Here is a 26060-nt window from a genome sequence, read left to right as displayed (position 1 = left end):
TCACGCGCGCGAGACGACAGCATTCCTTCGGCCACTGACCTTGGTACCAGACACACGGCACATAGCCCCGTTCACGTACAAACACACACTCTATATGTGCCTACGTACGTGTGTGTGCGTGTCCCTATATCGTATTTCGACTTGTCCGAACTCATCGCCGATTCATCTGCACCACCGCCGCCACCGCTTTTCTCTGTATATTTTTTTATTTTATTTAACGCCACACGGTATCCGTCGGTTTCTATATACCGCTGCAAACATTCCAACGTTTCCTCACCTTTTGTCTGCTGCTGCCGCCGCCGCCGCCGCCGCTGTTACGTTTACCGCGCGCGTTTTGTGCTCTCCGCCGACGACCGAGCGCGTGCAGCATCGGCGATGCACCGTTGCAGGTCGCCGTCGCGCTCCACATAATAATAATAATAATAATGATAATATATACATACGGTCGCATATTTTTTGTTAGTTTATCCAATATTCATTGAACATGATGATATTGTATCATCAAAATAATAATACTAACAAAATATGACCGTGTCCATCATATATAGTGATGTCAATTTTACTGATAAAACTTACCTATAATAAGGCTAAAACCAGGATCGAATAACTGCGATTTTAGACCGAAACTACGCGTGTTCAGAGGGTTTAATTCAGTGCGAAAAATCATTGTATAAAACCACTTGATACGTACATTTTTTCTATAATTTACGTCAATTATAATTATATGAGTATCGAAACCATTCTTTTTTTCATTCGTCCTACAAACATGTTTTCCCGTCGATTTTTTGACGGCCGTGACGGTTGACGGTTCCAAGCCTCTATACGCCTCGAGCGAGTATTAGCTTACGTTGTCTTTGGTTCCCGAGACTTATCATTTTATTTTACCGATTCCGCTGTATAAAACGTTCTTACTCAAATACAGTGACATAATCTCGACTTAGGACTCATACGGATTATATATACAGATATTTTTAATAATAATAATAATAAGAATATATTCATCATCCCCCCTGTCGTGTTGTCTCCGTTCTGTGTATGTCACCGGCTATCACATCTGAGTATCCGATATCCCTTAAAATTAAGTTAGAACTTATAATATATTATACTATAATTACTCTACATATTATAAAATTTAGTTTTCATAAACGGTCAGTGTGTATTTCTTACGAGTGTGTATGGCGTCAAACAAATCGCAATATCTTAGGTTCATATATATTTATATAGGTACTAGTATAATAGTAGTTATAGTAGGTGATGTCGCGTGTGAATCTTCATTGAGTAGGACGAGTAGGTTATGTAAATTGTAATGTATTTGGCTACATAACTATACATATAGGGGCTTGGTGTGGCATGGTCGTATACACTCAACTGCGGAAACGCTCTGAGTGCATGTGCCGGACGGGTGACCGGTGGATGGGTGACCACACGGGTTTTTGGTAACAAATCTTTATCACATATTATATTACGTGTTCTAAATCAACCGTTCCCTTTACAAACAGCAAATGGCCATAGTAATCAACTATTGATCAATAAAATAAATAAATAAATAACTTTAATATTTATGGGTATATACTATATATAGTAGTTAATATTTTAGTAGGTATAATATGTTATGATATACTTTTATTGTTATTATAGCTATTTGTTTTACTATAGGTATAATGCTGTGCTTATTGGAATATTAAATTAATTTTTGTCAAAAAAAACTACATTTATTGTGTTAATAATATTTAATTATTACAATTTACAACAGTATATTATATTATACATTTATATCAAAATTATTGTTATTAACTTTTGAATCAATAGCTATTACCGACTTAACGTATAATGGTGTGAATAGGTTCGTTGTGTTTACAGGCAATAATGCAATATTATAATACACGTTAAAGTTGAAAAACAATACAAATTAATTAAAATCATTATTCTTCATTTAAGAAGACGTTATACCTATATACCCGCATGTATTGTCTCCGTCGAGTTATTAGTATTTTAAAATTGTAAATTGTTTGTATAATTTAAAATACTCATAACTCGCTTTAAAATTAAAATATAATAAAAAGACCATGAGAAGTCCTCGATAATAATGTAACCTACCTTTAATTTTTGTAAGAGGTCAATTCACTCTAAATTTTAAGCTCACGGAATTAAACTTGATTAAATTTGTTATATTACGTACTTGTAAGACGAAGACAACACATGCGGGTATTGCGTCCTCTTAATGGTGTTTTTCCAGATAAATTAAAAATAACGATAATTAAACTTATACATAAAGGTGGTAACCTAATAATATGATTAAATATTGACAAAACAATGATTATGATTTTTCATTTAATTATATTTTACATTTGTTTGGTGAAATCGCTTTGCATAATTTATTGTTCTAACGCATCTTTTTGTAAATGCCTGAAAATTAATTTTGTCAATAACATTACGAAAATATTATAGAACTTTAATTTTATTGTTTATATTGTCTATATTGTTTATTTATTTTTATCTAACATTAAATGAATGGAATGTCCATATAAATAGTTTAACAATAATTAAATTAGGCCTATTATGTTCAAATTTCATAAACTAAAATATATAATTTCACTATGTTCTATGAGGATAGTATTTATATATCCTTATACTAAACTATGATTCAATACGGTGTGGTAATTTTGGGTGGTGTATCTAAAATGATCTCAAGAAGGAAAATCTTAAGGTCTACCTATTCGAAGTTAGAATTATAAAGAATTCAACGTGATTTCCACTTGAATTAATTGCTCTACAAAAAAAAAAAAAAGGTTACAATGTTTGCACATAAAAAATCAAGTGGTTTTTTTTATCAAACAAAATTATAATCCCACGAGGGAGGATAGGTTTTTAAATATTAAAGTGCTATATATAAATACAAGTTTTAGTCAAGAATTCATAAATTATATAGGTTCTGTAAATTTTAACTTTTTACCAATTATTATAATTATAATTAATTAAGATATTAACGAATATTAGCAGTATGAAATGTATTGATATTTAATAATATATTATTTAATGCAATGTGTAAATGTTCATAATTTGTTAGTATTGAATCTATATTTTATTTCTTTGTTATTATTTTATTATTATGCATATTTTAATTTAATATTTTTCTCAAGTGTGCCATAAATCCCTACACCACATAAGCTCTGCGAGTACAAATAGCACCAGACTGAAAACAATTGTTGTTTAGCGCATATAAAAGTATTTCATATTTTTATATTTTCATCTAGTTTCCATCATTTATATGTGTATTATTTATTGATTCATTATCGATACAACATAATTTGAGATGTATTGTAAAATAATTATTCTAGTAGTTAAGAGGACGCCACACCCGCATGTGTTTTCTCCGTCACGCGTCGTACAAGTGCGTAGCATAGCAAATTTTACGCTCAGCAGATCACGTTTATCTCCATTAATTTAAAATTTAGAGTGAATTGGCCTATTATAAAAATTAAAGGCAAGATTATTACCGAGGGCATCTCATAGGCTTTTTATTATATTTTAATTTTAAGCCGAGTTATGAGTATTTTTAGATATAAAAATAATTTACAATTTTAAAATAGTCATAACTCAGTTTAAAATAAAAATATAATAAAAAGCCTATGAGATGCCCTCGGTAATAATCTTGCCTTTAATTTTTATAATAGGTCAATTCACTCTAAATTTTAAATTAACGGAGATAATCGTGATCTGCTGAGCGTAAAATTTGCTATGCTACGCAGTTGTACGACGGAGACAACACATGCGGGTGTGGCGTCCTCTTAAACAGAAATGTATCCATCTGAACATAATATTCAATTGAGTTGATCAATATAGTAAGATTTTTGAGATTTTTCATATATGTTTCTAGAGAACTAAAGCTTAAAACAAGAAAAACCCATATTAGTTATACCTTTGGACTGTATCACGATTGGCAGCAATATTTTTTTTCATTGCGTCGTGACGTTTTTCGTCACATTTTGTTGCTACGATGGAATTGTATATAAAGTGGACTATACTACAGAATACAAATAATACACTTTTCACAATTTGATTTACATATATGCACTTAAAGAAAAATTTTTTTCGTTTCGTTCAATACCACGTACCTATAAGCTGTGCATATGACTCAGAAACACTAAATCGTTTCAATATATGTGTAGGTTTCTACGGGCTAGAAGAGTTTTCGATATTTTTGTGACACACTGAACATAATAACACTGTTTTTTCTCTTCTTAAAATTGCATCCGGTCTCCACCATCGCGCATATATAAAATAAAACATTAAAATATAATAACAATATCGTATAATATACGCATTTATGAAAGCATCACATATTTTGCAGCCGTCGGTATTATAATAGTATATATACAAATTGTGGCATATGTACGTTTTCGGTTGTTTTCATCATATTTTATCGCTTCCATTTCCTTCCTCTCCTCTCTGCTTTAGTAGTCTTCGGTAATAATTTTTTTCCTCATGAGACTACTCATTGATACGCATTACGCAATTTATCGACCCTGCACAGCACAAAACCAAACAATAATATACAAACGAAAAACAACAATTATTTAGCTGGTTTATCGGTGATTAAAGTATATTAGTTTATTGTACTACTATATGTCATCTATATCGTTAAACAACTGTAGCGTCGGGAGTGTGACAGAACGCAATGGTAATACTATCGCTTTTATATACGTTGTATTATTATTATGGGTATAATAAAATGTATAAAATGCGCACTGCGCGCACGGTTTCGTTTCATTTTGATTTTTTTTTTTTATGTTGGTTTTGTCGTGTGCGGTTGGAGGGAAAATATGAAAATGAATATTACGTCGCAGCTTGTTGTTATCAGCGCGCGCACACGAACTTTGGTCTGTATTCGTAATTTGGTGGCCGCGTTTATCAGTGTTCGGCCGACGTTGTCATCGTAGAGCGCCTAGATAGTTCAATGAACCGTAGCATTATGCCGAATTTTGACATTATCTAAAACATACGTACACGCCGCCGTCTATATTATAACCATTATGAGTATTATATGTGTAGTTACATTGTGACCCGGCCAAAGAATATACTTCAGCAGCAATATTGTCGTTGTACAAGCAGTGGGGCCACCGCGCGTCCCCTTCGCCCGGCGCGATGCAATTAAAAGTCCGCGTTTTCGAGAAACTTAACCTCTTGCACATTAATTATTTGTGAAATCGACGGACAGGACAATGTTTTTGAGTCGACTTGTGTTAGCGATGCCCGCAAACTGTTAAAAAAAGCTCATTGGTTTTATTATTATCATTATTATTATTATTATTATTATTATTATTGTTATTATTGTTATTATTGTTATTGATAACAACTACCTCGACCGATTGCAATGGAGGAGGGGGGTAGGAATTGGCTACAATAAATTGTACATAATTATTAATTTTGGGATACATTGTTACACCAAGTGTAGTAACTTATAACTATTATATAATATAATAGAAAAGAGAATATGTATATAAAATTCATAGTAATACAGAATATAGGTTAATAGTTTAACACATTCTACATTTGTGATACCTACATATTTCTGTATGTTTTGCCATAAAATTCTAAATCTCTGCAGATAAGGAATCTGAGAACATCAATAACACCGACGTTTGGATTTTTGGCAAGACGGTGGGTAAGATTGTACTTCATTGGTTGTATTTCATATACGTCCTTGCATTCAGTTAAGATTATGTGTTTCACTGCGGTCATCAGAGGATATAGTTAATGCAAGTTGCAGGGCATCATATTGGTGGAACTTAAACCTCTTGCTCATTGATAATTTGACGAACAGGGTAACGTTGTAACAAGTCGGCTTGTGTTAGCGTTGCGCGCAAACTGTTGAAAAAAAGCTCACTAGTTTTAATATTGACTGTTAAATATACTGCAGGCGTATAGTGAGCATGCAACAGGAATGACGACCGTGTCTCACGCGCGCAGCCGACTAAAAAAACAAAAAAAAAAAAAAAAAAAAACGAAAAAGCGAAAGCCATGAGAAACTGTGTACATGGGTAGCAATATTATCGTCATGTTATTATTATTATTATTATTATCATCATATATATATTATATACGGCGGCGGTGTACCTATATGTATAGGTACGAAAAACAACGGTCCGCTCTTGTTAGCGGTATGTGCGTGTGATTTATGTGTATATAGAGAGTAGTTCCCGGACGGTAGCTTATATACACGTGCTATAATATATATAACTGTATATATAGTGTATAACCTAACCTATACTTCCACTGTGTCTATATTATAGTTTATCATCATCATATCCGTAGACGATTTCTTGTCCGTGCCGTCTACACGCCATATTTAAGTGCGCGGACGGATGATGCGTGTGTGTTACGCATAGTGAACTGCAGCGCGGTGCATATGCATCACGGTAATGCACGGACTTGAACGTATATATTATGAGTTTATCAATGTTGTTCTGTCGTGTATTTTACATTTTGTATAGAATTTTCCAATCGAATTTTGTCGAGTAATTGCTGTGCTATCCTACTCGGTCCTATAATTATTTGGCAAATCGCTAATGAATGTCGCATGAAGGTTCGCTCAGAAAACCCTATAGATACCTACCCTAGTGAATAGGAGGTCTTGAGTCGACTACGTTTAATAGATGATTTTCTTTTTGGAAATGCCGTGTCGTTATCAAAAAAAGACGCGATTTATCTCCTCGGCACTGACTATTTTATCCCGATGCGCATCTTATTTTCTACCTTCAGATTACTCAAGAGGGCGCGCGACGCCCGAGTATAGTTGTGAAGTATCACAATTTAAAAGTGCTCATATCACGCTTTACAATATTAAAACAACAAAAACTGATGTGTAACTATAACAGCGGTTGACGTTCTTATATCTACAAGTTTATTCATAGATTATCAGTTTAACTAGGTATATTATGAAAACTATAGCATCACAAAATTGGGATTGCTGAACGACATTTTACTATTACGTTGTATCTTGTATATTTGTTTACAGACATTTCACGTGCGTGAGTGTTCTCCTCGTGCTCGGCGTGTGTTTTCATAGCGCACACGATATAGATGTATAGTACGATATTGCTTATATATCGGTTGTATGTATTGTGAGCGAGCTTTTGAATAAATTGTGATATGGAGATACGAAATATCCCCGCAGCAAAATCGCAGCCATATTGTTATTCGTTATGAGATAAAATCTGATGTCTTCAAGTCTTCAACGTTGTTTTATTGCAAGAAACTGCGATACATTGTTTTTCTTGCGCAGATAAACATAATATCATTATGTCTTATGATGAATTATTTTATAATTTTGAATTGCGTATTTATTACATTTTTTTTTTTTTTTTGTCATATTTATTTTAATTTATACAATCTGTATAAAATATATGTTTTACAATAAGCAAATTGCAGCCTGCATACCTGCACGTAGGTATTAGTCGACTAGTAAGTCACTTGCGATTGTACGGGAAGAATGGTTTTTAATACATTTAAAATTCAAAATGTTGATTTTTATTAAAATTACATTGAAATTGCCTATATCAAACCCCTTAAAAATCAAATGCATGTGCTTTATATCACTATTATTGATTCTACAAATCAAAACATTTTCCGCTGTATAATTTGATTTGCAGGATTTAACGATATTAATTTTATATAAGAATATGATTTAACAAATTGTTTTTTATTTTTTTTGTTTTTTTGATTAAACTGCAAAGGCGTGTTATATCTTTCTTATGTTATAATATGGTATAAAATGAATCAGATAACTATAAAAACTATAAAAACATTTTTACAAACAGCATTTGGAAAGTAGTCCGTCAAATTTTTGGATTCTTAAGGATTAAAATGATTTCCATAATAAATTATAGTTAAAAAATTGATAAAACCGGCACACGATTATTTTTGTGTTTTAAATCGTCTATATTAAAGTTTTAGTCAACATTTTGTATTTTTATACATCTATGTATAGAAACGAGACCGGAAACCTGTTCATTTGCAGAGTCGTAATGTAATATTGTTATAGCGATGTTTAAAGATGACTGCAGTTCAACCTATAAATTATAAACATTATATTATATTTCTCTCAACTTTAATCCGGAACATGCGTCAATAACAAATAATGGTATCCACTTATACACAGCTCTGCTTAAAATTTAGATATGATGATGTATTCGGTGTATGTACATTTCATGATGACGTGTGTCGGTAAAGTTTTTTTCCCGTGTGGTATTTCGTTTAGTCAATACGGGACAATACGGTGGCCCACCCTGCAGTAGGTATATACATATATAATATATAGGTAAAGTGTATAGTTATACCTATTCATTTGTCACGGTATTTGTGTGTGCACATTAATTTATCCCCACACTGCATCGTTTACGTTGATTATTGAAAAATGATTTCACTTCTATGTTCTATAGTTTGTTTCATTTCGATTTTTATTAAATGCAAACTGCAGGTTCCGTAGTTATTATTATTAATTTTTGTCATAGGATTGTTAACGGTATATTCTCAAACAAATCTAGTCTCGGCCGTGTACCTGTATATAGTATATACGCGTAGTATGTGCCGGACGTGACATTTCATAAGCATTTTTTCTTTTACTTGTTTTTATTCGTTATTACAATGGTAGTCACGAATTAAGTCAGTGCTTTGAAAAAAAAAAGTTCCAAGGAAAAGAAATATTCAAACATCGGACGTGACAGAAATGATTCCACCTTATAGGATAGGTACTTATATCGTACAAATTATTAAAATTTGATGAAACCACGGATAAAAACAATATATTTTGTTTTCTGACGTTTCAACTTTGACTATTTCGTTATTATAGATCCGTACAATGTAAAGACGTGTTTTATATTTTGATATGGATTTAAAAGAAGTCGCCCCACCTGAGTTTTTTTCTCCCACATATTATATAGGCATCACCTACAGCAATATCAAAATGAAAGAAATATATCGTATATTGATTGAATAGTGTTTGTAAATCTAAAATACCAGTTATTATAATTCCTATTTATAAAATATAAACTAATTTTGTCGATAGACTATAACCGATATTTCTGTTTAATATTGTTAAAATTATCAATGCTGGTGTAATTTTTATTTAAATATCCTACATCGCTATGTGCGTTATATACCTACTTAGTATAATAAAAAACGCCACGTAATTCTCTGCAAGAAATTATAGTTCTTAAAATTAAAATCACTTTCCAATCATTAACGACAGATCTGAGATATTAGTGAATTTGTTATTGTTGTGCTCCATGTGGTGGGACAAGCCATCATGATGTATTCAAATACTTGGTTTCATTTACATTTTCTAAATTGATTTTTCTTAGAACTTATTAAATATTTACTGTCATGTATTGTAGTGTGTTACAGTATATTTTAATACAGACATCATTTAAATATCGAAATGAAACTTATTTTACAATCGAAACTTCTTTAGAATTAAATCTCTCAGTAATATAAGTAATATACTCACGAGCAATATAAATTTGAAAACATCCAATTTTTATCACCAATGAGATTACCACGACCGGGAGCGTATATGAATGTGATTAAATAACTATTAAATTGTACACAGGTCATTGGGTCATGTTATACATCTCGTCTCGATTAATTGTCATTAATAATATATTATTATTTATTATTATTAATCGGAAGCGTGACTGAAATCTCCAGCAAAAAGTAACTGAATGACTTTAGTTTTGAAGATTGATAAATTTTGTTCGTTAACTATTGCGTGACCATTAGACTTAAATTAAAACAGTTATAATAGTAATAACACTAGTGTAAGGTATATCCTTGGTTACATTCACGAGCAAACTTCTTACTGAGTAACAATGGAATGGCACGAAGCGGAGTATAGGCCCTCCCTTAAAAGTACATTGAATAATTATTATAAACAATAGTCATAAAACATATCTTCAATTATTCTAAAAATTTGGCCAAGAATAAGTGTGCTGCAAGATCGTTTCTTAAATTTGATTATTGAATAATATGTTGTCAATTAATTAAAGAATATGCTGCAGAAATATGGGTTAAAAGTTTGAACACTTAAAATTTGTATTAAAATATACATATAGGTATAAATATTTTTGCTAATGTAGATTTATATTTATAATTTATAAGCTACTTACAAATATATACAAAAGTCAAAAATGCAGTGGATGATTTCTAGGAAATTTTCACACAGATCAAGTCATATATTAGAACGATAGATCAGAAAATCGTTTTATTCTTTATATATTCGATGTTTAAAAAAAAAGAAAATACAAATATCGTTTTTGTCTCAAAATATTCGATAAACTACAATATGATACAAATTAATATCGTTTTCGTTTCATAAATCTATAATTTAATAAAACCAAGCGACGCGCCATGTGTTTATTGTGTATGTGCGTGTAAACGTGCGTGTAAACGTACGTGATAGAAAGTCCGAAAGACGATGTCGCCAAATGTCAAACCAATTTTTCTCGCTGTTATTTCGAGGGATAAGGATTGAGATCCGAAGAACGCTTTGTGTTCCGAACGAGAACGACCAACAAGATATATTTTAGAGTTGTCTAGAATTTCTGTCTAAGTATGCTGCTAAGGCCGGCGGCGCCTCTCAAGAGTCCATTGGATTTCGTTATAATATTATATCCGACCCGTGCAAACTTCTATACTACTAAATACGTACAGTAAGTTACGCTACTTGAAGAATTCTTTCTTCATCTTAACCTTGATCTGCATCGATCACTGATTCAGTTGTATAAATGTGCGCGCGTAAAATTTCGAGGTGAACGGTTATCACTGTCATTATCATTACCTATACGTATTATTTATCGTCGCCGTTATTTCATTTAAGTTTATTTTTTCTTCGTTATTTTCTTTTCTCGACATTCCGGTGCTACAAGTTGAACGCACACACACACTCGCACATCAACCGCCCCAAGACTCGAGAGTACATAATATAATATTCTCATATGCGCGCGCACGCGGTTCATTCACTCGAACGCCGCCGCCACTTACTCGCCGTGATCGTCTCCGCGCATCGCCAACACCGCCGCGTCCTCGACCCGTTATTATTACACGGACGTGTGTCACACACACGCTCACGCGGTGCGCTTTGCGGCGGCCCAGTTAACCGCCGACGACCAGTTTCCCACCCCCCCGCAGACGGTGATAATAATAATTAAAATATTATTATTCCAGAAACGACCGAACGCCTACACAGTACCTACACACCTAATGTGTGGGTCCCTACATGAAGTATAATGTAACCGTCATCGTTAGCTGCGTTTTGCCCCGGGTCGAAGGGTTTTCGTTTCTTCCCTCCGCGGACGGCCGTATAGACACTATATATTATATTCTTTAGTGATAATAGTATAATAATTTATTATCCAGCGTCGCATAAGCGCGACGGTTGGCGGCAGTGCGCGTTTCAATGAATATTTTCTGATTCATTCATATATACATAATAATAATAATAATATAACGACGTGTGTGTACGTCTTTCGATTTACCCGAGGGGTTTATCGGCGGCGCACCACCACGCCACTGTAACCCTCCGACAACCTCGTGGTGATGAAACGGCCGTTAAGCTCTTCCATAATATAGAAAGGAAAAAAAAGTAAAAAAAAAAAAAGGGAAAGAAAAAACGTGTTGGTAGAAATACTCGGCTGCGTAGTATTGTGTACACTCGTATATTATTATTATACATATAATATAAATGCGCATGTTTGCGTCTGGAGAACGGTCGTCGGCGGCGGTGGGCACGTTGAACCGGGGCAACGAGATTTTTATCCGTCGCATTCCGCACATTCTCCGAATAGCTGTACACGTCTCGGTTCCATTCCGCTATAATATAATATACGCCGAGCACACGATCGCGTATACGCGCACTCACGCGCCCACAACCCAGTACCCCGTCGCTGTGTCGTCGTCGTCGTCTGCTTTATTAGACGTATTATAGGCCGTGTGCAGCAGCACCACCACCACCACCACCACCAACAATATCGTTTAAATGTACATAATATAATTTTATTATTACACGGTTTTTCGACGTTTTCTCTATTACATGTTATTAATTATTATTATACATCCATTTGTCGAGATATTTATGCATAAATTATCAAAAATATCAAATACTAATAAATAAAACAGGAGAAGGATTTTCGTGAATTCGATTTGTCAAATTTTTCGAGTCGATCGAGGTTCGAGTTATCGCGAATCGACTGTATATATTTTGTTGGGCAGGAAACGATGAGAATTGTTATTGACGGACCAACAGATCTGTTGTAACTCGAGTTACCTATATGTTCAAAATGTTAATATTATAATCACTAGACATATTTTGAAAAATTAGTAGCGGAGCTAATGGTCGTCGACTGTTTAGTGTCTCTTGCGATTAGTCAGTGAAATTTTAGTGAATCCGGAATCGTCGAATCAATTAATATAATATTATTATTGTTACCCGGCATATTATATTTATGTTATACTATTATTATTTATTGAGTGACATATCAACAAAAAGAAATGTGCATTATGGCGACAAGTGAGGACGACTACAACAAAAGTCTCCGTCGCTCTTTCGTGCATTCTCCGATGCATATAGGTACTCGGGTACTCCAACTCTAGATTGTAAAATTCGTCTTGTATAGATACGAACCACATTCACTGACTGTTGTAACACAATTAATATACGATCCTTAAGTCTGAAAGAACCGTACGACATATTATATACGTATAGTATATTATCTACTATATGTTAATACACGAAAAAATGAGTTTAAGGATTGAAGACAAATTCTACCTGAAATATTTATCACAATGTGTATAGTACATACACAGCCCCAAGTGCTGTAGTGGCGCCGAATACATTTTCGCGTCTCACGTGGGTCACTTATCGCAGTGAATGAATTTTTTTTTTTGGGAGGTGGATGAGTGGTAGGTGGGGTTTTGGACATTAAAAGAATAATATATGTATATATATAAATAATAAATATATCTTGCTGCAACAGTTGTGAAATGCACATTGACGCTATTATTGACTGCAAAAATTATAATTATTTAAATGAAGTATTAAAATTATCCTTATACATGTTGTTTCAGAAATTTAGCCATGGGAATTGGCATACAAAATTTTCCAGAAGGATTGGCTGTCAGTTTACCCTTGCAAGCAGCCGGATGTTCTAAATGGAAAAGTTTTTGGTAAGCGCCCATTCCTTTAAAAATTATTCCTCTCCGTCATTGAACGTTGACTACCAGAAGATCGAATTCTTTGAATCGTCGGTCAACCATTATATGCTTATTTTTACCTTATGGTCATATACTTTAAACACGCGCGTTTATAGTACGTAATGTGTAGTTTTTTTCCTCGTCGTCGCCGTCATGCTCGCCGACGCAAATCCTCCGCCGCCCATATAGAAATCGGGAGTCGAGTTTTATAGACCATTAAAAATACATCATAATAATTTAATGTATACATATTATTTGTTATAAAACCGTTATAATTCTTATAAGTTCGAAAATTACCACACTAATTACAAGGCGCGGTTCGTTCTCTACCGGGAAAATGAACACATTCTACAAGTAGCGTTTATGGAAATCCGGATTTCCGTTTGGTATATTGCTGCTACAAATACCACGGTGATACCATAAATCAAATAGTTGATGTATGTGTATGGAAAAAAAATTGGTCCTATTTTCTCTTTTGATACTGTAGTACAGTCTTACTGATTTCATATATTATATTATATACTATGCAATTTATATTTTGTATACACTTACGAGTTACGATAATATTATGTTGTGTAATACTGATTTTTCAGCTTAACATTGTGATATCTCTCAATAATTCAATATATAGTTGCGTTCATAAAAAATAAAGACTTCGTCAACCTTTATATGTGGAGAAATTATTCCTTGGTAATTCATTGCTTAATTTTAGCCATTTTAATGCATTTAAGACCACTTATATACCTAAAAATTGTTGAAAAATATTTGTTATAGTCGTATGAGAAAGTAATAAAAAGACATGTTGTCCAAATTGCTCAAATATATTATTAACATACATTATTACTTAATATTAACCTATATTATGAATTCTGAAGGCAAGAATATTAATTAGGGTATCTCGGAAGATTTTAATGATATTAAAATGTTTAAGTAAGTTATGTTTGTTTTAAAATGTACAAAAAAATGGTCATAACTTACTTAAAATTAATAATATCAATAAAATACTCCGAGATGTCCTAAATAATATTCTCGTTTAAATTTTATTAGAAATAAATTCACTCTAATTTTATAAATGTCAGACGAAAAAGTATTATTGGGAATGTAAAATATGCCATGTTGTACGGTTTGTAAGATGGAGACAATAAAATATGCCCATGTGGCGTCCTCTTAATCACAATAATATCATACAATTTACTTATTAATATTATATGCTGACAGACAGTCTTCGATCAAAATCTTTTTTAGTATACCTACAATGATTGTTGAATTCATATTTAAACTTAACATTTAACCCATCCATTACAGTGACACTCTAGTTTCTAGACACTTAATGTACAGTATAGGCGTAAAGTGTTACCCACTTATCCGCCCTTAAACCCATTTTGTAATATTTCACACAAAACCTAATAAATTAGAATTCGTATTTGCTTAGCACAGTTTATCGACTTTTTCTGACTAATATACGCAAAAATTTAGTATATCAATTTATTAATTATAAAAAAACTGTAAAAATGGTAGGTAGTGTTTATCTTTAATTCTTAGTAAACATAAAATCATTTATACAATATTATAATTACATTTTAAATTATGTTAACATTGTTAGTATATAAAGCAAATCATTAATTCATTTTTAATTGTTTTTCCGAATATTAATTTCGTACATTTTATAAATTCATGACGAGAAAGTTTGTGTATATAATAAAATCTTTTAATCTGTTTTGGAGGCCCATTTTTAAGCGAGATTTCTTGCATACGAAATCCATATAAATTCAAATAACAATCAAATAAGGAACTACAGATGTCGTTCAAGAATTGGCCCCTTGGGTGAAAACAGAAAGGACAGTTATCTGATTCGACAAAAATGGAACCATTTTTATCTTGTTATGGGCTGTGATAGAAATGTCAGTTTTTGAATTAAAATAGATCTACTCAATTTTGTTTCACCAAACATGTCACGTCCATTCAGTGAAATTATTCTCGATTTAATCTTTTTATGTAGATAACTATACATAATAAGGACAATATTACGTAATGTACTGTATTTTTAAGGGTATGAATGATTTTATTTAATTGTTTCATTTTTTTTATTGAATGATAATCGTATCATTGATGTATATAAAAAGATTGTTAAAAAACGTAATAGTTTTACTTTTCTTTTTATATTATTCAATGTTGTGTTATAATATTACCGTAAGTATAGAAATTCGTGATATTTTATTATCAGTTAATTATGGACCAATTAAAAACCGTTTAAAGAAAATAAACTAATACGTTTTAAAATATATTAAATAAATTGTGTGTTGTATCAGAAGATTTATGAATTAAAATTATATTGCTATTGTACGAACAACGAATAAACAAACATACAATAATATTAGTGTAGTACCTATGTATAGACCGTTTATTAGGTAACAGTCGAAGAAGTTCATTGCTCTGTTATAATATATAATATAAGTATATATTAACAGTACCTACCTATATATTCGTATGTACTATGTGTAATTCGTTGTTACTGGATGATCTGAATTACATGTCATTAATAATTTATTAGTGCGATGGATCGGTATTATATATATATATATATATATATTATATAGGCATTGTATAATTACCAGATTACGTGAATAATTAATTATAATCGTCTATAGCCTTAATACACACAAAATTAAAAACGAATTTATTAAAATATTGTTATTATTAATTTCTATAACTTATTATACAGCAGGGAATTCGAGCTGAGTTGTATATAGGGACCTACGTATAAAAAACTAACAATAGATACCTCCGTGTAGCAAATATTTTCTGATTTATAAATGTCACAATGTCATGAAACGTTTCGCATGCCGTTTCAGCATTTTCATTTCGGGTGTTTATAGTTAATAATGTTATAGTTAATTTTCAAATATAATTTAACAGACACTTTATATCTTGTGTATTCCTGCAGAGAGTTGATGGGGAAGGTCGTGTACACAGTACTTATATTTACAAAACGCAGTCTTTATATGCGTTAACCTATATACTCGATATTGGTACCTTCGATTCGCGAGTTAAATAAATCGTGTTCAACTCCCCAATCGCCCCTTATCGATTTGTTTTATCCCCGTCTACGCAGCTAATTAACTTATCTTATACGAGTTATACTTCCGAGGGTCGGTGTTATAAACTTAATCCACCTAATATTATCAATCTCATGGGGTGTTTATAATCATGGTTTATAGCGCATACCTATATATGCACGTGAGCGTGTTTAAAGTGTTTATTTTGTAGCATTTAATAAAAATAGAGCTTTTGTGTTTGGAGGGTGGCAGAGTACAATACTGTGACCAGTCGACCTCGAGTTTCGAAACCTTTATACGAGATGATTCTTGTCATCTTTATTATAATATGTTTCATCTATTTATATTAAAAAGATGCCCGCCCGTATAATATGCAATTGTACAAATGACAATTTATATATATATATATATATGTATAGTAAAAACTGTTTTACGTGGAGTTAGAATCATTCATGCTGTAGACTGTAGTGATAGTTTAGACTCCAAATATAGATGAAAACATTATCTGTGAAATATCGTTTTCATTTTTTTAATATTACTTGTAGGTAAAGAGTTATTATTTGTGTCAAAATCCATTAGTTTTGTGTTTTTCAATCTTGAATAACTTTTTTTGTAGCTCCTATGTCAAATACAAAATAAAAGTGATATTACAACTTTTTTATGTGATGGAAATTTCGTTTCTTAGTTATGAACAGTACGACTGCAGTATAGTCTTCTTCTGTAGATTCTTTCCCGCGCAAAACAGTTTCTATTTACCATGTTTTACATCTGCACGGAGACAACACTTGCGGATGTAGTCATGTATTTACGTGTCGTGTATGTATTATTTTTTCTTCACAGGTACGGACAACTTAGTGGTATGGTGGAGCCAATCGCCGGACTCGTGGGCATATTTGCCGTTTCGTTCATCAAGCCGCTGTTGCCTTACGCCCTTGCGTTTGCCGCTGGTGCGATGATTTACGTGGTCGTCAACGACATCATTCCGGAGTCGAATTCCAGGTAATAATATAAGTGTACAATTATGTTGTACACGGACGTCGGACGTCATTGCAGCGACGCGGCAACTACTATTATACGCTATATAGTCCGCGCCCACTCCGGCATCCTCCTCCACTATATCTAGCTATATCTATAAAAATGGATTTCTGTTTGTTTATCCTTTATTTAAATGCTTTACAGTATATACATAATTTATCCGTTTTCCAATAACCACGCTTGGATGAAGACTGTAATTATAATTATATCAAATTTTGTTGCAATCGGTCCACCAATTGGAATTAGAATGCATAAATAATAAACAGACAGAAATCCACTTTTATAGATGTAGTTATATAGATAAATAGATAGCTATATATATATATCTGTTTGTCCTGTTTGTCTGTTTGATATACATTCTTTAACGGGTGGACCGATTGTGAAGAAACTTGGTACAGAGTTTTTTATTAGACCTATGGGTCTTATGGATAGGCTAAGTTAAAAAGTTGTAGGCCTACGTAAATTGAATATCTTTGTAAGATTATTATTTAATATATTTTAATCGTTATCTATCTCTATGTATAAAAATATACTGCTAGTATCATCACATTAAATGAATTTAACACACAGCTTGAACCATATAAGAGGTAGGATTTTTAACGGGCTACGAATAGCACAGGTTTTAGCTAGTAATATATAGCTGACCCCCGGTAAACGTTGTTTTGCTGTATAAATTATTTCTAATGAATATATTGGTAGTCAGATAAAAAATTACTAAGCTATTATGATTGTGTGTTGATGTGTTTAACTGGTGTATGACTGAAAGAGGAATAGAACACTGAGAACAATAACTTTACACAAAATATCAATTTTTTGAATTCATTGTACTATTATTATCGTAACTAAAAATTTCAAATTACATCTCTATCACATATTATGAAAATTAAAAAAAACACTATCAGTCTCTTAGTGCAATGGCGTGAACGATATTTTTAGTGAGTCGCATCTTTAACCGACACAAACTGGATAGTACACCCATGTGATTACACGCCACAATAATGATAAAATTGACCGTGTGAAAAACACGGTGTGCCCACCCAAATCTAAGCCACAAACAGACATCGTTTGGCTTTGAGACTTATTGATTGTTATCGCGAATGTCAATCTTATTGGAAATTGAACCAGTTTGAATTCAATTGGGACATCTGTAGTAATTATAGGGATTCGTGGTAATAATACATCTTCTCCTTGTAACTCGCCATTCAAAATGCTGGCTTCGATAACGTTTTTCATAAATTTTTTAATGACTAATCGCATGGCATTGCACAGCGTTGGTGCGGGTTCAAATTACGAAGCAAATCCAACCTTCAATTGTACATAGTGTGGTGGCATGCCTAGAAAATCTAATGAGTTCAAAAACTGTTGGATAATTTACAGTTTCTTTGGTATCGCAAATTGTATCGTTTCAATCATAGAGTAATATATATTACTCTATGGTTTCAATATTGTATCAATTTGTACGACACCAAGACCCTGGCAACAACTGTTGTATCTTGTAATTCAAATCGCTGACATCCACATGTTTTGTTGCTAAAATTTCTCTTTCTGCTAACCACTCAGGGTTTTAATTATTATGTTAGTATATCAGGAAATATCTGGTCAATGAGATCATTCTGCGAATTAATGATTGTGCAGAAATCATTTGGCAATTTTTTGCATCCAGTATCTTCATGTAAAGCTACTTTTCCATCGCCGATATCTAACAGTTGTTTACAGAATGTTTCAGCGGATGGATCTTGAATCATTTTAACGCGCATATTTAATTTAAATTGCACTTTTTCAACATAACGCCACAGTCGTGACGATTTCAAGCTAGCGTTGATCTCATTATTGTATGTTATATCAGTAACACAGTACCACCAAATAGTTTGTCATTAATTTTTATGTCTTTCAATGTCCTGTCCAATGCTTCAAGCGAATATTTGTGTGCCATAGTGCATTCATCCCAGATGATAATTTTGCACCGTTTCAGCACTGTAGCCATGGAGATTTTTTTTTAATGTTGCACACTGCGTCTGGATTATTTTGAATATTTAGTGGCAGGTTAAATGCTGAATGAGCTGTTCTGCCCCCATCCAATAAAGTTGCTGCAATTCCAGATGATTCAACGGCAAATGTGATGCCATTATTTGATTGTATTTCTGCGAGAATTAGAGAAATGAGAAATGTTTTTCCAGTTCCATGTGGCATGTCCAAATTAAATAATCCATCTTGTCCTGCTGAAACTGCGAGCATAATGCGGTCGTAAATGGTTCTTTGTACGCTATTTAGTAGTGGTACATTGTAACCACTCGCTGCCAATTCTACAGTATTATATTGCAGTTCACGATTAATTTCAGTGTTTTCAATTTCCGATGGTTTCACTTTTCCTGACGCACAAAACATACCGGATGGCTCATTTTTGAATTCAAAGGCATTACAATGCAGACATTCTTTGTCAATATAGGCACCAATCTCTACTTTTGAATGAGCTTAATATTCAATATCGAGCATATACTCGAATGCTAGACTAAGGAATGAATTGGATGTAAAAGCTCGATGTACTTGTTGGCGATGTCGATCTTTTGCTTTGCGTGTGTCAACTACGAATCGATGCGCTTGTCTTTGCTCCACTCTTCGTTGTCCATGCGTTATGTACCATGCAATCCATACCAACCATTTGTAACCAAGTTCAATCCAATAATAATTATTATTATATAGCTTTAAAACCCATGGTAACTATTTATAAACAAATATTTCTATCGTAAATCTCAAAATTCCTGTTTGAGCACCTGCGGGAGGTGAAAAATTCCATTTTTAAATTAGCCTAAAACGTTTTCTCAGACCTACCGAATATACACAAAAAAATTGATGAAAATCAGCCAAGTGGTTTTGGAGGTGTTCAATAACTAACACTGTGACATGATATTTATATATATTGTAGATACTAACTGAACCCGTGCACTTTGTATCCCGTTAAAAATACTATCTCTAATATGTCTCAAATTCTGTTTTATATTCATTACCTGTGACTGTGCTAGTAGTACCCATATATTTTTATTCATATATGGATAGATAACTGTTAAAATATATTGAGTAATAATCTTACAACGATATTCAATTTGGTTTATTATTATGTAATTTTATTCGTCTTATAGAGACGAGTCTGACAGTTCAATTGAATGATATTTATTGAAATGCATTTGGATACACATTTTTTTGTTCTTCTTTCTGGTACGTACTCAAACAAATCGGAAGGTTTTCCTACGTCAATGTGAGAAGCATGGAATTTTCAAATTCAGTCCACACACTTGTAACGACTGTCCTTGTGCTTTGTCAGACCGGAAAATATACAAATGTTTGAATTCGAAAAACAAACCTGTTGGAATCATTGGGATGCGTGGCAACAGTACATTGCACATCTTCGCCTTTAAATATTCCGTTTAAAGTTATAGCATAGATAATGTTGTTTGTAAACTTGTTCACTGAAAGCCTAAGCCTGGTACTATTGCAGAGTCGTGGTTGATTGATATTTCGTAGAAGAATGATGGACACGCCAAATTTCGATGTTAGAATGTGGCGGTGGCATGCCTGGTAAATCAATTGAATTTAAGAATTCAGTTGAATTTTGGACAAGTTCGTCTTGATTCATTACGGTATCGATGGACTAATAGTGTCGCCTAGAATATTGTTTAGAATGATGATGTTGATTGTATTTACATCATAGATTTTGGCTGCCAATGTTAACCGTGCACTGAGCCACTGACAATTTCTGCGATTTTTTGCAGGTAGATTTTGGAAAACTACTTTGTCAATATTAACTCATTTATCGTTATTGCTTTTATTTTACAGACATTTTTTGGCAATGTGATGAGAAAACACAAAATATCAATAAAAACTTGTAATGCCATAAACACACATGCCATGGAAATAAATTATAAAAAATTCAGGGATAATAATTTATTTCACACTAACAGCAACCATTTAGGTATAAAGAAACAAAAATTTCCATTGTAATTCTCAAAATGTCTGTTTGAGCACCTCCTAGGATTGGGCCTATCACTTTTTAGCTTAGCCTATCTTCTGCCTATTGGTCTAATATATCTCTGTACCAAATTTCGTCGCAATTGGTCCAACCGTTTAGGAATGCATAAAAGACAAACAGACAGATCGACAAAAATCCATTTATTTATATTTATAGATTATAATATAGGAGGTAGGTACTATTATTATTATTATTTGATATACTCACACCCACTCCGCCCTGGTGTGGTGTGCATGAGTTTATGTGTCGCGTAGTGTGCGGTGCATACCTATCAATAATAGGTACAACATTATTATAGTATTATTATTATAATATTATATATGCGTACATAACGTGTGACCCTGACGGTGCTGCTGTCGCGCACGTATGTAATAATATAATATCAATGGTTTCTCACTCTCTGGGGGTCATATAACTGTAAAATCTCTGTATGCAATCTCCTTTGACGCCAGGAATGCAGCAGTACAACCACGCTACACACACACACAATTAGACAATTTCTTTGGTCGTTAGTGAGAGCGAGCGAGTGAGCGATCGCGTGGTGGCGGCGGCACGGCATCGACTATCACGACCTCTATTGCCTACTATGGTGTTTAACGCTAGCCGACGTTCGTCATGAATGGGCCGCCGCTGCTGCACCGTCATATTATTATTATTATTATTATTATCATCATCATCATCATCATCATCATCATCATCGATACTTCGTCCGGCCGCCGCGGCCTTGTAACCGAAATGCGGAGGCTGTCGCTGCCGACGCCGTCGCAGCCGCCCGCATCTTATTTTTAATTGTCCGAAACGACGCGACGATATGACGTTTCGTCTCCAAAATCAGTACACACGATAATAATATTATCGGGACAATAAATGACTGCAGTATGCTGCAAGTTATACTGCACGATCGGAAACGATTTTCGTTTTAATCACACGTGACTTAACCGTCTTTTCGGTAAATTCTATTAGGTTTATATTTATAACCGACATTTTTTGACCCCCCTAATTGTAATAAAAACAAAAATATTATATTAATATCTCTAGATTACCAAGCTGCGTTCATGCACTGCAGCTACTTCGCGCTTTTATAAAAGTATATAAAACTATTATGAAAATATATATTTATATCATGCTGGTTTAAAAAAAAAAAATGTGAAGTATTATCACCAATCATGCTCATTACCCATTTACTCACCCCCTTTTATCCTTTACATCTATTGACGGATCATTATTAATTGAATATTAACTATTATTTTTTTAAGTTTAGTTAAAGTTGCCTTTAACTCAATTTTCAATTGAGATACGGTCAATTTTAATTTTTAATACTTCACATACCCATAACTTGCTTGAAAATGAAATATTTAAAAAATCGCTTCAATATGAGCTTCAATAATATCTTCTAAACCACTACAATCATATACTTAAATAATATTAATATTTCAGAAAACTACTTGTTTGAATAAATTGAGATTTGTATTCGATCAAAATTTCCAAAAATTCGTCAATAGGCTACTTAAAAATGTATTTTGGTGAAGGGTGGTTCCTCCATTTTTATAAGAGATGTTTTGTATCGCCTTCAGCATAAATGCTGCTTAAATGGTGTAAAAAAATTGAAATTCGATTTTAAGTATACTTAAAAATTCAAAAAATGAAAATTTGAATTAATGTATATTTCCAAGAAAAAAATATGGTTGAGCATGTTTGGTGAATCATGTTCTATAAAATAATATAATGTACCGTGTTTTACCATTTTAGATATACATGTGTCCTTGTCAATCATTGATGATTGACAAATTTATAACTTGAAAATTATTTGGGTATAGGTACTTTATGACAAATTTTTGTAATTATACTGTTTAGATGTGTGATCGGGTCTTCGGGCCTTGAAAACATAGGTCAAACTATTCCAACACATTTTTACTTATGATTTCTGTGGTTACGTATTTATTTATATTATGTTCCTTGACCGTAAGACCTGTGCTGAACCAAGTTCAGGAATAACAACAATAGTAATTTTAAGAGAAAATCGATTTTTAATAAAATCTACAGTGTATTTGCCAAATCTCTTACGATTCTACTGCAAAGCTGCCAGCTAGAAAACATATTTTAACTTTAACAAACACCTTTGAACAGGCCGCCGAAGCCCGGATGTGCACAGGCCACAGAAGCCGGGGGTTAATTTTTGGCCAACATATTGTACTATGTATGCTAGGTACCTATAATACTATATTCTTGTTCGAAAAGCCGGAGCAACGACAACGATCATTGTCATATTTTGTCGGACACACGTTGCCATTTAATCGAATCACCGTGTTTAATTTTGTTACAGTGGCAACGGGAAGCTGGCCAGTTGGTGTTGTATCGTGGGATTCGTCGTGATGATGTCATTGGACGTGGGACTCGGTTGACTTCATTAGGTATTACCCGTCATTTTTTCCTACACTGACCCTTATTATTATTAATTTTTTTTTTTTTTGATTCACCTATCCTATATTTAATGCAATTTATTTATAGACTTAACTTAAGTTGTATATGCTAATCAATATCAATGCATGTTGAAAATATAAAATATTTTTATTTATTTACACATTTATTCTTTTTTTTTTCTTACACCGCTAAGTAGGGGTATAAACTATAAATGTATAATACACATAGGCGGATCTACGGAGTGTGCCGGGTGTGCCTTGGTACACCCTGATGTAAAGAGAAAAAATTAAATAATACTAAATAATAATAATTAATAATATAATATATACACATTACTTTAATTTTAGTTTTTTGCAAGTATAACTGAAAGTGTTCTGAATCAGTCTGAAATAATAAAAATTTAATAAAAGTAATTATAATTACATGCATTTTTTAATCAATAATTTTGTTATTTTACATTATTAATGAAGAATTTAAATCGCTACCCTGTCTATTGTCTACAGTTCTACACGTATTTGTTTAACGTTATTGTTAAATTATATTATTATTCAATGTTATTGTCGTCAATACGAGAACGTCACGGTCAGTCTAATGGCGGTGGTAACTATTTTTAGCGAAAAAATATTGCCTTTTCTTGGAAATCAACGTCGCGCTGATAACGATAAAAAAATACTAATGATAATGATAATACTTTTGGTAATTTGTATTTCATTTATTTTTTCATTATTTAATGTGATGTGATTTGTTTATAGCTTCATTCCCTCTGTAATATAATAAAATAAATACAAATAAGAGCCGGGCACATTCAAATATAAAACTCTGGATCCGCCTATGATACACATGTATTATAAATTATAAATGTTAAAATGTGTAATATTTATAATTATTGTGTTCAATCGTATGCACTACACATACCTACAAATGATACAATTTGTATGCGTATTGACTAATCAGTACTACTTATACAGTTATACCATCAAATTGAGATGATAAACGGCCCAGAGACTCGATTAGACATCATTACCGAACACGTGACCGCTGCGCATCGTTGAACGACTACAGAATGGGCGTTTCGCCTATTTTTGTTTGTCCTAACTTCTTTAGGTATGTATTGCTCTCATCTCTACCCAAACACCCTTACATAGATATACATATAATGATAAAACTCGTAGGGACGGTATAGCCAGTTTTCCTTAATATTGATATTATTTTTGTTGTAAAATCTAAAAACCCACGCACACATTTTATCACTATATTAATTTTAATTTAGTAAAATAAATATATGGTGGGGGGGGGGGGGCTTCTGCATTTTTATACGGTATAATATAATGGAAAAACTTAAGCGGAATTATTGCGCTTACAGTAGATACATCCAATTTCTCTGTAATTTCTTGGGAAATTATATAAGCGCTTGACTGGTATAGTTTTAGGTTTACACAAACCGCTGTACCTGTATAGTTTTAAAATTAAATTGGTACTCAATTCGAACGAAGAGTTCGATAAACAGAAAAAGTTAAATGAAAAATGAAAACTAGTTCTTAACGAAAACCATTTTAAATATAAAAACTACTTGTACTATTTTATCAGTAAAATTGCGATTTTTGAGTGGGACAAATGCGATTGAACATGATGTGATTATCATGTTGAAAATAACGATTCAGCTGTGAACAGTAGATGCGTTCAATTAAAAAATGGAGCATCAGAATCTCTTATACACGCGTAACTGATTACTGTTTAGTGTTTATTACCTAATTCATTATTGTATTATAGAAATATAGAATAGTAAGTTACATAATATGGTAAGTATGTTAAATAATATACATCAATATTTTTTTTATTATTATTATTAATCTAAACTCATAAGATTTGGCATCTATGGCTATTAGTATTTTTTTTATTTTTTTTATTTTATTTTATTTTTTTTTCTTATTTTTTTTTTTTTTTTTTTTTTTTTTTTTTTTTTGGGGGGGGGGGGGGTACTGTTGGATTTGTGCAACAATGTGTATAGAGCCAGAAACGCCGGAAAATTCTTGAGCACACGCATTAATGATTGTGGTCAACACCCATGCCCTATACCTATATCAAAATACATTTATAATACTCAATATAGAATATACATATACTATCAGTTGATAAAAAAATAATCTAACAGATAATATAAAAATTATGATGGTGATTGGTTGTATACCGTGAAGTGTGAGGTGAATACAGTAAAGTTCTACTTAACTTGTTTATGTCCGTAGTATAAAATGAAGCCAGAAGTCTAAGGCGTTTAC

General features: G+C 32.6%; 1 protein-coding gene and 1 long non-coding RNA gene across 2 annotated transcripts in view; one reads left to right on the top strand and one right to left on the bottom strand.

The window, feature by feature from the left end:
- Nucleotides 1-23942, top strand: part of Zip48C (Zinc/iron regulated transporter-related protein 48C) — a 43555-nt gene extending 19613 nt beyond the window's left edge. The window contains exons 5-7 of the mRNA XM_015519788.2: nt 13123-13221; nt 17145-17303; nt 23687-23942. Coding sequence (XP_015375274.1) covers nt 13123-13221; nt 17145-17303; nt 23687-23765 — 337 coding nt within the window. The 3' untranslated portion in view covers nt 23766-23942. The remainder of the gene's footprint in view (nt 1-13122; nt 13222-17144; nt 17304-23686) is intronic.
- Nucleotides 1808-5919, bottom strand: LOC149057696 (uncharacterized). The gene is made up of 5 exons (XR_016190953.1): nt 5567-5919; nt 5057-5260; nt 4116-4992; nt 3920-4024; nt 1808-2406 (listed from the first exon to the last, which is right to left on the bottom strand). It is a non-coding gene; the product is annotated as an uncharacterized LOC149057696 (long non-coding RNA).
- Nucleotides 23943-26060: the final 2118 nt, after the last annotated feature.

The sequence above is a fragment of the Diuraphis noxia genome, unplaced genomic scaffold (genome assembly GCF_037042655.1).
Source record: "Diuraphis noxia isolate RWA-SAM2 unplaced genomic scaffold, SU_Dnox_SAM2 contig0003, whole genome shotgun sequence".
In the NCBI taxonomy this organism is placed as follows: domain Eukaryota; kingdom Metazoa; phylum Arthropoda; class Insecta; order Hemiptera; family Aphididae; genus Diuraphis; species Diuraphis noxia.
The sequence above is the reverse complement of the archived record's forward strand: the minus strand, read 5'-3'. Positions and strand labels throughout refer to the sequence as shown.